Source organism: Pongo abelii, chromosome 9 (genome assembly GCF_028885655.2).
Source record: "Pongo abelii isolate AG06213 chromosome 9, NHGRI_mPonAbe1-v2.0_pri, whole genome shotgun sequence".
Lineage (NCBI taxonomy): Eukaryota > Metazoa > Chordata > Mammalia > Primates > Hominidae > Pongo > Pongo abelii.
In genome coordinates, this window is record NC_071994.2 from 39,232,263 (window position 1) to 39,246,395 (window position 14,133).

At 33.7% G+C, this 14,133-nt stretch overlaps 1 protein-coding gene across 3 annotated transcripts in view; it reads left to right on the forward strand.

Moving 5' to 3' along the window:
- KIF18A (kinesin family member 18A) overlaps positions 1–14,133 on the forward strand; it is an 86,111-nt gene that overhangs the window by 34,412 nt on the left and 37,566 nt on the right. For all 3 annotated transcript variants that reach the window (XM_024255557.3, XM_024255558.3, XM_063728500.1), the window contains 2 exons: positions 4,014–4,178; positions 10,837–10,958. In XM_024255557.3, the coding sequence (XP_024111325.1) occupies positions 4,014–4,178; positions 10,837–10,958 (287 nt within the window). The remainder of the gene's footprint in view (positions 1–4,013; positions 4,179–10,836; positions 10,959–14,133) is intronic.

Consider the following 14,133-nt stretch of genomic DNA (forward strand, 5'->3'; position numbering starts at 1 on the left):
GCTATTCAGAAAAGAAAACAGTGACTTCCTATTTTTATTAAGAAAGTCTTCCTGGTGGAAAGATGAGATTTGTACTGGGCCTTGCATTTCTATACATATTGTCCAACAAATGTGACCTGCTCTGCTGAGTTTGACCAGAGCAGGTCACATTTGTTGGACAATATGTGTAGAAATGCATAACTATACTCAAAACTTCATGCCAATTCCTACTCCCTTACCCACAGCAAATTTCACTGATCTGTGGCCATACCTTCTCTCAAAATTTGAAAGTAGCCAGAACCACAATGAATGGACTGGAGTTGGCACATGATGTTAAACATATTTTCCATATTAGGAATTATTAACAATAAATTGGGAAGATAGGATATTGGTATAGATTGTGGAATTGTTGCTAGAAGTGTAAAATCTATTTTTGTAGCCAAAATGCAGTCTTTCAAGCAAGGGAGTAGCATTATCAGAACTTCGAGTTCCATTTTATAAACATTTGAATATTATTATTTACTATAATTAATGAGCTTGGACTATGTAATCCCAAAGTAATTTAGATAATTGTTATTTTACTGTCTTAATTCCTCCATTGAATTTTGAATGTGGTTATCTAGAAAGATTAAGACATAGAATAATAGAATGGGTTTGACTGGTTTTATGGTTTTGTTTTTTTTTTCTGTTTTCATCCTTATTTTTCTGCATAGTAGCTTAGACTTTTTTCAACCCAATTGCCTTTTCTGATCTCTTACTTTGGGTCATTTCAATCCTCAGGTTCCCAATTATTATAGCTATTCTTATGAGACTAGGTATGCAGTGGAGATAAAAACTCTTGAGTTATTGGGTGTAGTTAACCCACTGAAAAACATAGGAAGACATCTAGAGGTTGATTCATTTTGTTTTTACACGGAAGTGTCAAACTGTAGTATGAGTAAACTGCTTTTCTAAGGCAAGGAATTTTATATGTTTTGGATTCTCTCCAAAAGAGGTTTGTTATCAGAAGTGCTGAAAGAATCTCATAACATTGATTCAGCCATAAATAGTTCTGGAGTATGGATTTTGAAATTACTATTAAAGGGAATCTCCTGGGTAATTTTATGGCCCCATAAAAATAATCTGTAAGATTATTTTTAATGTAAAAATATGAATTTACCATATTTGCAATTATTTTACACAAAGCAGTAGTAACAACTAAAATTGTAGAATTATGTTTGTTCTCTCGCAAGACTTTTGTGGTGTGCAGGGGATTTTGTTAATGAAATATGTAAAGCTTTTTTAAAACTTAATGGGAAACATTTCATTCTAATGTCCGGGTTTAACATGCATATTTTAGAATGTATTCCCAAACATTTACTTGCCATTTTAGAGCAATGGGTGGTAGTATTCTGACGGAAAATGTCCTCTGAGAACCATCATAGAGGATACATTTGATGGACGTTAGAAGTAAAAAGTCATAAATGGACTTTTTGAGGTTTTCATTTAGGATTTTCTGATATTAAATATTGCTGCCATCAGACCCACATGCCCTGGTTTCTAAGAGTCCCTACGATTGTAAATGCTAAAGCAAAATAAAGATGATTTAATTAGCTGCCTGCCTTCAGTTAGGTACAATATTTTCATCTTCATTTTTCAGACGAAGTAACTGAAGACCCACTAAAATCTGTTTGCCTAAATTTTTACATCTGCTGAATAGCAGAAAAAAGTCAGTAGGTCACACCTCCCACCTTCTGTTATAGCAGTGGCTCTAAACTTCAAGTTTCAGGACCCCTTTCCGCTTTTAAAAATTATTTAGGACTTCAAAGAGCTTTTGTTTATATGTATTCCCTCTACCAATATTTCTATATTAGAAATTAAAACAGATTTATAAAAATATATCTATTGATTCATTTTAAAATAATTAGCAAATAATATTAAATAATAATTTAATTATAAATAATAAAAAATATATTAATAAAATATAATAAATAGCAATAAATTATAAATAATTAAATATTAGATAATTAAAATAATAAAAATTATGTGTGGTTACATAAATAATTTTATTTTCTCAAAAATAGTGAAAATAGAAGAGTGGCATTGTTTTACATGTTTGCAAATTTCTTTAATGCCTAGCTTTTCATATCAGCTGTATTCTCATAACTGCTGAATTCTTATTCTGTTGTGATGTTACACATCATTTAGCCTGTAGAAAACTACTGTACAACTAACTGTATGAGCAAACAAGAATTTAAAAAGACTAATAACATTTTACTGATATTATAAAAATGGTTTTGATGGTTTTAACCTTGTGAACTCTCTGAAAGGATCTCAGGAATCCTTAGGGGTCCCTGTACCATGCTTGGGTAACCTTTGCATGACAGCATTCTTTTTTTAGTTTTTGCTGACAGAGTCTCACTTTGTTGCCCAGGCTAGGGTGCAGTGGCACAATCATGCAGTCATGGCTCGCTGCACTGCAGCCTCAACCTCCCGGACTCAAGTGATGCTCCCATATCAGCCCCTCCACCCCACCAAGTAGCTGGAACTACAGGCACATGCCACCAAACCAGCCTAAATTTATTTTTTAATTTTTGTGTGGAGACACGGTCTCTCTATGTTGTCCAGGCTGGTCTTGCACTTCTGGCCTCAAGCAGTCCTCCTGCCTCAGCCTCCCAAAGTGCTAGAATTACTGGCATTAGCCACCATCCCAGCCTGCACTGTAGCATTCTGTCACAATTATCTTCGTAGTGCTGTGGTCAGTTTGATGGGTTACGTTTTGTTTTGTTTTCTCTTCTTGACTATCCAGCTTTTTGTTTCTTTGAGACATTTGTTTTATTTTTGTTACTGTCTTACTATGACAGAGAGAGACTAGGATATTATAATTAACCAGAGAAGCCATAAAAAAGAGTCAGGAACCTTAGTGAGAATGACAGTGGCTATCAACTATTTTTCCCTTATCTATGACTCTAGCCTGAAATGGAATCTGCTTCTCTCTGACTCTTGTATTTCCCTTGAAGGGAAGGTAAGTAAAATTTTATGAATATCTAAGATTTGGTTATGACTTCATGATAGCCACCTTTGCCTGACCTTAAATCATTTATAAGCTCATATCGTCTATTCAGATGAAGATAACCATATTTTTCTATTATATGCCCAAGTCTCAATAGTACATCTTTTGTCAAAGTTAAGAGATATTTATCTCCCCAAGAGGGGGAGTTCTTCGACCAAATTCAAATCTAGTTTCTGCTCTTCCTTTTTTTCATTTCCTGCTCCCAGAACCAGCTGCAAATGCTTATTCTAACCTTTGGGGATCCATTGTTTCAAGTCTACCCATCCTATCTGATAATTATTGACTTTAGTGTCTGTGGGCAAATACCCCAGAGACGTCAAGATGTTCTGGCCCATTGTTTTCATGATAGTGTGCAAGACCCTTAGGGTAAGAAATCAAAGACTAATTTTAATTTCAATTTGTGCCTAGGTAAAACACCAAAAATATTTTGAATGTTCATTATGGCTCCTGAACCAAGCTACAGGCAAGATCAGATACTGATAAGCACTCTGATATAAGCTCTGTTTTCTGTGATTTGTATCAGCCAATTTGAGGCCTTATAGGCAAACACAGAGCAATAGAACACATTATTTCTTCACATCAAAGACAAGAGCAATATATGCATCTGCTTTGATTTTGAGTAAGGAGATCATGGAATGTATCTGACCTTGTATGAACTTTTCAAATGAAACATACTGAAGGGACTGTACTTTAACGCCAAAAAAAAAAAAAAAAAGTTATAGTCTTTGATTTGGTCATTGTATTTCTTAAAGCCATAAACTCTTAACCTGTAATTTTATAAAAATGACTCACAGCTCGATTTCCTATTTTCCTGCAAGCAGTAGTATTCTGAGATTTCAAGGGGGAAATAGCTTTAAAGACAAAAATATAGCCTAACTTAATTTACTACAGTAGTACACATAAGAAAATATACTAGTTTACTAATATCATGTATATCAAATATCATAAAGATTAGATTACTGTTAAATTAATCGTGTTTCAGGCCACTGGAAAACGAGATCATAGACTTGCAATGTTGAAAACTCGTCGCTGCTACCTGGAGAAAAGGAGGGAAGAGGAATTGAAGCAATTTGATGAGAATACTAATTGGCTCCATCGTGTCGAAAAAGAAATGGGACTCTTAAGTCAAAACGGTCATATTCCAAAGGTACAAATATCTCTGTATGTTCAGATTTAATTTGTAGGAACTGAGCTCCTAAAATGTGTTCTCCTTCTTATTGAGTAAATGTCTTTCATAAGACAACTATTATTGCCTCATAACTCTGAGATTTAATTTACTTTTAAATGTTATTTCTAAGTGATTGCATCCTTTTGTAAGGTAGCTTTTAGGTTAAAATAAATAATTCTATTTCAAACTGCACTTGAGGATTCATTATGTAGGTAATTTGTTTGAAATCTTGATATTTTATGCAAAAATAGTTTAAATGAGGTCAACATTAAATGTGTTATGGTTAAAGAAGGTTGATTTGAAAGGGTGTGTGTGTGTGTGTGTGTAACTGAAGATATTCCACCTTAGAATGGCAAAAGGTTTTATTTTTAAAGTGTAGTGATGGGTAATGACAGTATCACATTAGAATTATGTTCTGCTACAAGGTTGCAGTAGTCTAACTTTAGTGCCTTAACTAATGTGGGCTGTCTTTTGTTCTCTTAACAATAAGTCTTGGAAGTATGCAATTCATTTCTAATGCAGTACCTTTAAAATGTCATTATCGTGCTTGTCGTTTCATGATTGTAATATTACTGTTTCATATCTAGTCTCAAGTTTACACACCTAAGCCAGAAGAGGAAAGAAAGGAGGAGGGATGTCTACATCAGGAGAGCAAAGATGTTTCCAAAAATTCCTAACAGACTAATGTATTGGCTAGAAATATGTCACATGGCTGTCTGTAGATAGAAGACACTCTGAAAAGATGACCTCCCTTTTTTGCATAATTACTCTGAACAGTATTGGAGCTCTCTTTTTTTTTTTTTTTTTTAACTTGAAGTTCTGGGATACATGTGCAGAATGTGCAGGTTTGTTACATAGGTATAGATGTGCCGTGGTGGTTTGCTGCACCTATCAACTCGTCATCTATGTTTTAAGCCTGGCATGCATTAGGTATTTGTCCTAATGCTCTCCCTCCCGTTGCCCCCTACCCCCGACAGCCTCTGGCATGTGATGTTCCCCTCCCTGTGTCCATGTGTTCTCATTGTTCATCTCCCACTTGTGAGTGAGAATGTGCAGTGTTTAGTTTTCTGTTCCTGTGTTAGTTTGCTGAGAATGATGGCTTCCAGCTTCATCCGTGTCCCTGCAAAGGACATGAACTCATTCTTTTTTATGGCTGCATAGTATTGCATGGTGTATATGTGCAATATACCTTTTCTTTATCCAGTCTGTCATTGATGGGCATTTGGGTTGGTTTCAAGTATTTGCTGTTGTAAATAGCACTGCAATAAACATATGTGTGCATGTGTCTTTATAGTAGAATAATTTATAATCCTTTGAGTATATACCCAGTAATGGGACTGGAGATCTCTTAATAAGAAAGAAGAAGAAAGTAAATATGGGCTAAGCAACTAGGAGCAACTGCTATGAAATAACTAATTTTCACCCAAATACTTAATAGTTTAAAAGAACAACTTCTTTTCAGTCCTTTTCTAAAAGGAAAAATATCTACAGTCTCTACTTTGGTGATGCTCTTCTGAAATTCTATAACTCTGTATCAGCTAATTGATATGGAAACTTCTAAAATCTTTGAATTCCTAGAAAGGCACCAGACAGAAAATACAGGTGAAAGAAAATATAAAATATTTACCAACAAATGCCAGAGATCTTTAAATGTTCAAAAGTACTAATTTTGTATAATTCAAAGATATTAATCAATGCATTATGACTGTGGAATGGATTCTCTGATGGGCTAGCAATGGCTGTAAATGATTATTCTTTTAATATGAAAGCTCAGACATGACTGGAGAGAAAAGACTAGCAGTAGTAGTTAATGATGACAGTTCAAAGTAGTGAAAGGAGCAAGCAGCAGATATCCTGTTTCCTAAAAAGGAAACCGAAGACAGTATTTCCTTATGGTGGATATTTATTGAGCCAACAATTTAATCTGCACCTCAAAATATCTTGATAAAAGCATACCAGTCAGTTAGTTAAGTAGATTAGGACATTAAATATAGTATACAGCACATTCTAGTAATATTTTGCAATAATATAACTTAGTCTGTAAGGCACTTTAAAATACTCCCCACAAAAATAATGTAAACATTGGGAAAAGGATAGACTTTGGAGTTGGAGTGTTTGGTAATTCTGGCATATAGTAGTTGTTTTGAATACCAACTCTAACAATAATTATATGACTTTGGACAGTGCGTTTAACATTAATGTCTTAATTTGTCATCTATAAATGTATTTAAGATATTACGAGCTTAAGTGGAGTGCTACATTCAAAGCCTAGCAACACTTAACAAATAATAATGGATGATAAATAATAGTTTAATACTATTCTAAGCAACAATAGCATAGACATCAATATCCAAGCAAGTTGTACAAAGAAAAGTGTACATAGTTAACAACAGAGTTAACTGCATCATATAATATAATATATAATATAATATAAAATAATATAATATAATATAATATAATTTCTCTTCCGGAACAATGATTCTGACCTTTTTGGGGGTCATAGATGCCTTTGAGAATCTGTTCAAAGCTGTGTAGATTTTCTCCCAGCTAGGAGATTGGGGAGGTCAAATTCATACAATTTTGCATATTTCCTAAGTCATTGGGTTTCCTAAAGCCCTTCCATTGACACAAGATTAAGAATATCTACTTCAGAAGGAAACTATAGCACTTTTTTTTAAACGTTGTGTCCATCTTAAGATGATATAATGACTCAAAAGGAGTAAGCAAAAAAAGACAAGATTCATTAATAAACTATAATATAAGTTGGCTAGGATCAGAGGATATAACTTCTGAAATTCCATATAAAGCCATAGAGGCTCATGATACAATGCAACAGGCTCTATCACAGTGCCTGTAGGAATACTGAAATATGGTTATGTTGTTGATAAAATCGTTTCAAAGAAAACAGCTGGATAACCCTGGCCAAATGAGTGTTTCTCATTTAATACCCAAGAGTTGATTCTCTTGGATTGGTAGCAGGTGTGGAATGTTGACAGTACTTTTCAGTTTATTTCACTTATTATTTAATTGTTTATTTGGAGACTGTGTATCTAAAGCAGTCATATTCTCAAGATTATCATTTTCTAAACTACATAAAACTCTAAGTCTTTTGGTTAGTATTAAACTTTGACCTCATTTAAAAGTAACTACTGAAGTTTCCTTAATTTGTTTATTTACTTATGGCTATGATATTCTCATAGATTATTTACCCGTTATAGTTGGCAAAAATTTTCTCATGAAGAGTCTTGAAACAATTTTTTGTGTCTAGTAAAATATAACATAAAATTTACCATCTTAACCATGTGTACGTATACAGTTCAGTGGCATTAAATATATTCATTAACAATTTTAAATATGTGTGTGTATGTAAGTTTTAAATGATATTGCTAGAGTATTTTCACCTCTCAAGATCCTAACTTAATTTACATTATGCTTGTATTATATGTTTGTCCATGTAATCAGCATTCCAACTACAGAAGTACTAAGAACTTATGAAGTATTAAGCAGGCAAAAAAGTCAATTGTAGAAATTTACTAGTTTGCCTTTTCTATCCCACATTACCGTAAGCTTCCAATTTTAAAAATGGTATGGTATTGTTTCTGATATCATTATTATCGCTATTTTGTGTTTGCTTTTTTGTCTACTTAGTAGTGTTTATGAAGTTAATCAATATTGTCTGGATTTTTAATAAATTAAAACTTTTTCAATATGGTCAAATCTGATTTTTCTAGCAATCTGTCTTCTAGATTTCTCTTATGAAGAACTTTTGTACACCTGAATATGAACCTGGAATTGATTTTTATATCTTTGATTTTTATGCATTTTATCACAAATAACTTGAGCAAATAAAATTAAAACCATTTTCATTGCCATCACCCAAATCTAACCCTCAGTTCTTTTTTGTGCAGATATTTATAGCTGAGAAAATTATCTAGTTATAAGCCATTATTTTTTACATAAGCAAATTGAGATATAACTTTACGATAAAGGGACTTATCCAAGGTCACACAACTCTGGACAAATACCCGGAACTTCTGACTTTCAAATTGGTGCTGTTTTGTCTGTACTCTCCTGCATTATTTACTCTTCAATATTCTGAATCTGTCTACTTCTCTTTATGCCCCTCTGCTGCTATCCTAATTCAGACTCCTATGCCCCATTATTGGACTGCTACGTTTGGTCTTTCTGCTTTCATTCATGTTCTACTGCAATTCATTCTCCGCTGCAACCAAAGCGAGGTTTTAAAACGCAAAACTGATCATGTTGTTCTTCAGTGCCTGCTCCCTAGAATAAATTCTCCATTGTGATTTACCAAGCCTAGCATAGTCTGGCACCTGAATACTTCTCAAGGCTTATATATCACCTTTCATTATACTCTATACTTTAGCCATTACTGGCCTACTTATAGTTCTCAAAATAAGCCATGTTCTTCCAATCAGATTTAGTCATTAGTATGTCAAGAAAGACTGAAATTGTAAACTTGATTTTCCAAAGTTAACAGGCTAGCCAAAGACCCATTATTGACTAATACAATTATACAATCAAGTCTTGTCTCTTTAAAAGAATGACTCAAGAAGATAAAGGAATAAGATTATCAGAGGATGTATAAAGGAGGGATTTTTTTTTCTTTATACTTTAAGTTTTAGGGTACATGAGCACAACGTGCAGGTTTGTTACATAGGTATACATGTGCCATGTTGGTTTGCTGCACCCATCAACTCATCATTTAAATTAGGTATTTCTCCTAATGCTATAAGGAGAGATTTTTTTAAAGGAAAAAAGATGCAATATGTGGCAAACATGTTCACACTATTATGATCATCCAATTTTCTAACTATTAATAGAAAGAACTGAAGAGATCATCTGATCCAGCTCTTAAATTTTAGTCAAGTAAACTGATCTCCATAAAGGGCATATATTTGGCTTAAGGTGACATTTGTTTCAAGGCTAAGCCCATCTCTAAAATCACATGACTCTATCATGTGATCATCCTGCCTCCGTATCATCCTGCCTCCATAAAGATAAATTTTTTTCTAAAACATTTGCTATATTTCTTGAAGTATAATGAATTATATAAACAACTCCTAACTTTAATATATCCAGACAAATACAATGAGTGACATTGTTCTCTGTCATAGTCTCAATAACTTGCATTGGAAGTACTTTTTAAAAAGGAGAAAAATAACTTTGACATTTTAGAAAATTATTGGTCAACTGCAGATTGGAAAGGAGTTTTATTAAATTTGATGTATTAAAATTATTTTATTAAAATTGATTTAATCTTAATATTCTTTAAAAGAATCTGAAGAATACTTTACATTGTTTCCACTCGCTAAAGCTAAGATGGATTATGGGAATTGTCCCTAGGAGGAAGTTTCCAGTTTCCAGGCATAGCTACCCTGCATATGGGGTTCCTGTCTTAGCCATTCAAAATGTCCAAAGAATTTACATTTTTTTCATTGTATTGTCTGAAATTTTTCCAATAAAATTTCTGAGAATGTTACTAGATTATCACCATTTATACTTTGGTGTAATCCCTTCACTGATATTTTCTGTAGATAGGGTTTAGTAGGTTTAAGGAAAGACAAGTAACTTTAGGTGGTAGATTACAGGACACCTGGCCCTAGACAGATGAAGCTTAGGAAAATGGAGCCTACAAAAAAACATTTTCACACTTTTGCCTAGGATGAAGCTCATATCAAGAGTGGGTCTCAAGTCTTGTCTCTTTAAAAGAAGAAAGATTCAAGAAGATAAAGGAGATTATGAGAGGATGTATATAAAGGATATTTTTCTTTTAAAGGAGAACAGATGGAATATTTGGCAAACATGTTCACACTATTAGGATCATTTAATTTTCTAACTGAAAAGGACTGAAGAGATCATCTGATCCAGCTCTTAAATTTTAGTCCAGTAAACTGATCTTCATAAAGGCTGTATATTCAACTTAAGGTAGCATTTGTTTCAAGGCCTTATAAGCCCATCTCTAAAATCACATGACTAATAGGCCAGTGCTCTAACCATATCATCCAACCAAAGGTGATATCAACCATATGATCTTTTGTTTCATGCAAAAACAAATTTTTATTGCACACAACTCAAGACTTTATACACTGGGGCTTTAACACTGAACTAACCTGACTCGGTGCCTGTCCTGATGGTAAACTGTATGTTCTGGTATGAACAGAGAAATTATAAATAAATGAATACATCAGTGAAATTGTTACTCATCAATACAGTCAATGCTATGACAATATTGAGGGGTGGAGATTGTCTATCCAAATACAATGCTCAAGGAAAGCCTTTCTGAGGAAGTGACAGTTAAGCAAAAACTGTTCATATTTATGTATTTTTACAACATTGTGAACAAGTTGGATAGACCAAGAAGCTGTCATCATAGTAAAATTTCTTCTGAATTCCTAACATTCAGTTTCTGAGGAAACATGAAAGCTTATCTTGCTTGTAAATTATAGACCACCTTTTCCAGAACTCTTATTTTTCAAATTGTTTCTAAACATATTATTTAATATCTAAAAAGAATTAAAACTATTGGCAACAATATAAAATAAGTGTTACTAAACTGATTTAATTTTAATATTCTTAGAGTGATCTGAAGTACAGTTTGTATTGTTTGCCCTAGGAACTCAAGAAAGATCTTCATTGTCACCATTTGCACCTCCAGAACAAAGATTTGAAAGCACAAATTAGACATATGATGGATCTAGCTTGTCTTCAGGAACAGCAACACAAGCAGACTGAGGCGTGAGTACATACATTTACCTGTTTTCCAATGTTAACACTATATCTGAAGCACAGAAGTTCAATTTTCCACTGCCAGAAAGTTGAGTTTTATGTGTTACAGGATACATTATTTTTAAGTGTCTCTCTGAACCAGAAAGCATTAAGAGAGTTATTTCCTTCCAACAAACTTTTTACATTGCTTTATAAATTTGAAAGTGTTTTTCTTTAAAAGTATGTTACTTTTACTTAATGTATGCTATGTAATACAAAATTTCATAAGTACCTACACATTGAAAAGAAATCTGCCTTCTACCTCTATCTTGTAGCCATCCATTTCTCCTCTTAGAAGCAATTGCTGTTAACATCACTTGAATTTTTAAGTAGGCAATTGTTAATTATTCATAATTCCAGAATTTTTTGCTGTCATTACAGTGAAGTTGCTAAATATCAGGTGTCCTGATTTTTATGTGATGCTATAACAGACCTTTTATGTTCTCTCTTCTAGCTCAGTAGTAACATCAGTCATTTAGTTTTTAAAACATAATAATAAAAAAAAGTATGGCTTAATCTTTTTTTGTCACATTGGATATGTCAGTCAACTCCTTAGGCATCACTTTGATGTTCCATGCAAATGGGAAATTTATTTCTCTAAGTGTTTTCTGCTACTCTAAGAATCTATTCATGTTCGACTAGTGTGCTGAAATAACTGATAATTATCTTGATTTAGAGGAAATAATATTAGTATAGCATTTTTTAAAAAAGAAAAGTGAAAAACTTCAGAGAGTTATTCTTATGTGGATGGAAGTTCAGACTAATCTCTTTATACTTTTTGTGTCTATTCCTAGACCAGATATTGAATATTCATTTACTAACACTCAAACCACTTACAAGAGCTGAAGTCATCAAGAAACAATAATTTCTTTTAACCATATTACATTTGCTATATCAGACCCTAGATGAATACACCCTCTTAAGATAAACATTTACCTTAAAATGGGGGAAAAAAGACTAACTCAACAATTTAGAAAACTGGTGAACCAGAGGATCACAGAGGCAATGTAGCATAGAAGAAAGAGGATGAGTTTTGGAATCAATCTTGAATTCTAGCTTATATGAGCAATATAACCTTACGCTGATTATTTAGCTTTGCTAAGCTATAGTTTTCTTATATAAAAAAGAGTATAATACAGTTCATATAAAGATTATGAATAGATTATAATACATTTCATATAAAGTTTCTGAAAAGATTAAACATAAAAATAAATAACATGATATAATTCCTGTGTTATAGGTCCCTAGGACTACTTTCAGGTTCAGTGATTCATTAGGAGGACTCACAAGACTCATCATATAGTTGTATTCTTAGCTGTGCTTTATTTCAGCAAGAGGCTACAAAGCAAATTCGGCAAAGGGAAAAGGTACAGGGGGCAAAGTCTGCAGGAACCCTGACACAAAGTTTCAAGAGTCTTCCTCCAGTGGAATCACACAGAATGTGCACAATTACTCCAGCAAAATGTTGTGGCAGCACATGTGAAATGTTGTCTGCTTTGGAAGCTCTTTTGAGTTCCATGCCCCAGGTTTTTATTGGGAGCTGGTTGCATAGGCACTTTCTGCCAGGATGTATCAAAATTCCAGACTTTTCAAAAGGAGAGAAGGTGTTTTAGCATAAACCACATTGTTTGTGCAAACAGTTTAAGCATAGTGAGCCACTCTTGTCATATGAGTTCTGGAAATGCTGGGAACCCTTCTAAAATCCAGATTTTAAGATACCAGCCAGGTATCAACCTTATAACCAAGCCTTTCTTAGCAGTGTCAGACCTACTATGATAACTTTCCTGCACGGTACCTGATTAGTGTAGATGCTAAATAAGTAATTGTTTAATTGACTTTGATTAATAACTTTTTCTTGTACTTGTTACCTATTTTACTTATATGCAGCACTCTCCAGCAACCCCCACCAAAAGGAAAAAGGTCACAATTTCTTGTGCTGCTTTTGAAATATTTAAGACTCGTAGGTTAAAAGGTGGCATTTCTTTGTGTATGAAAATTAATGCCTGATTAGTCTTTTCCCACTACCCTATCCATACTTCTAATGGTTCTCTTCTCCTTGATGTTATGAGTCAACTGGAACATCATCTATTGATGGACTCAGGATTCCAGGACTGAATCATTTCAAGATCATTCGTGTTGTTAGACATCTTCCTTTATAGAAAATTTGGGAACCACTGATTGAGTGTATAAATTTATAACTGTTTAGCTGTGACATTTCTTCAATGAACACTTACACAGAAGTCTGATACACAAAAAAATTACATTCAGTGCTGCTTTAAGTGTTGCTAATAAGGGAGATTTTGAGTTAAAGCTGTGAATCCAGTGCCCTAACAATTATTTATACTCCCCATCCTTATCCACAACTTTTCTTCTTAAAATCTCATCAAGTGCCATTCCAAAAGCCATTTCTTTAGGTCATTTAACTTAAAGGAGAGGTAGGTTTTGTTATTTTGTTATGTGTTGGGGGGGGTGTGTGTGTGTGTTTTAATGTTGTATACCTAAAATATGTCTCATCATTTCACATAGTATATTAATTTTTCATTTCAATTTTATGATAATTAGTAGCAGTAACAACATCTGTGGTTTGGAAATCACATTATGTTTTGCAAAAAGCTTTTATGTATATTTAATTCATTTAGCTAGGGACAGTGGCTCATCCCGGTAATCCCAGCACTTTGGGAGGTGGAGGCAAGAAGATCTCTTGAGGCTAGGTGTTTGAGACCAACCTGGACAACATAGCAAGACCCCATCTCTACCAAAAAATAAAAAAATTAGTCAGTGTAGTGGCACACATCTGTGGTCCCAGCTACTCGGGAGCCTAAGGCGGGAGGATCAAGTGAGCCCAGGAGTTCGAGGCTGCAATGAGATGATCATGCCACTACACTCCAGCCTGGGCCACAGAGTGAGACCCTGTCTCTAAAAAATAAATAAACTAATATACTTAACTTATTTAGTCCTCAAAGCAATCTCCTATTATAAATAGTGGCTATTTATCTGTCCCTCACATTACAGAGGAAAAACTTCAGTTTTTGCCTTGTCCAAGGTAATAGGGAAGCAAGTGAAGACAATCTGAGACTAGAACTCAGTTCATACATGGGAAATTATTTTAATGATATACTAATGCTTTGGGTGTTACATAAAAGAA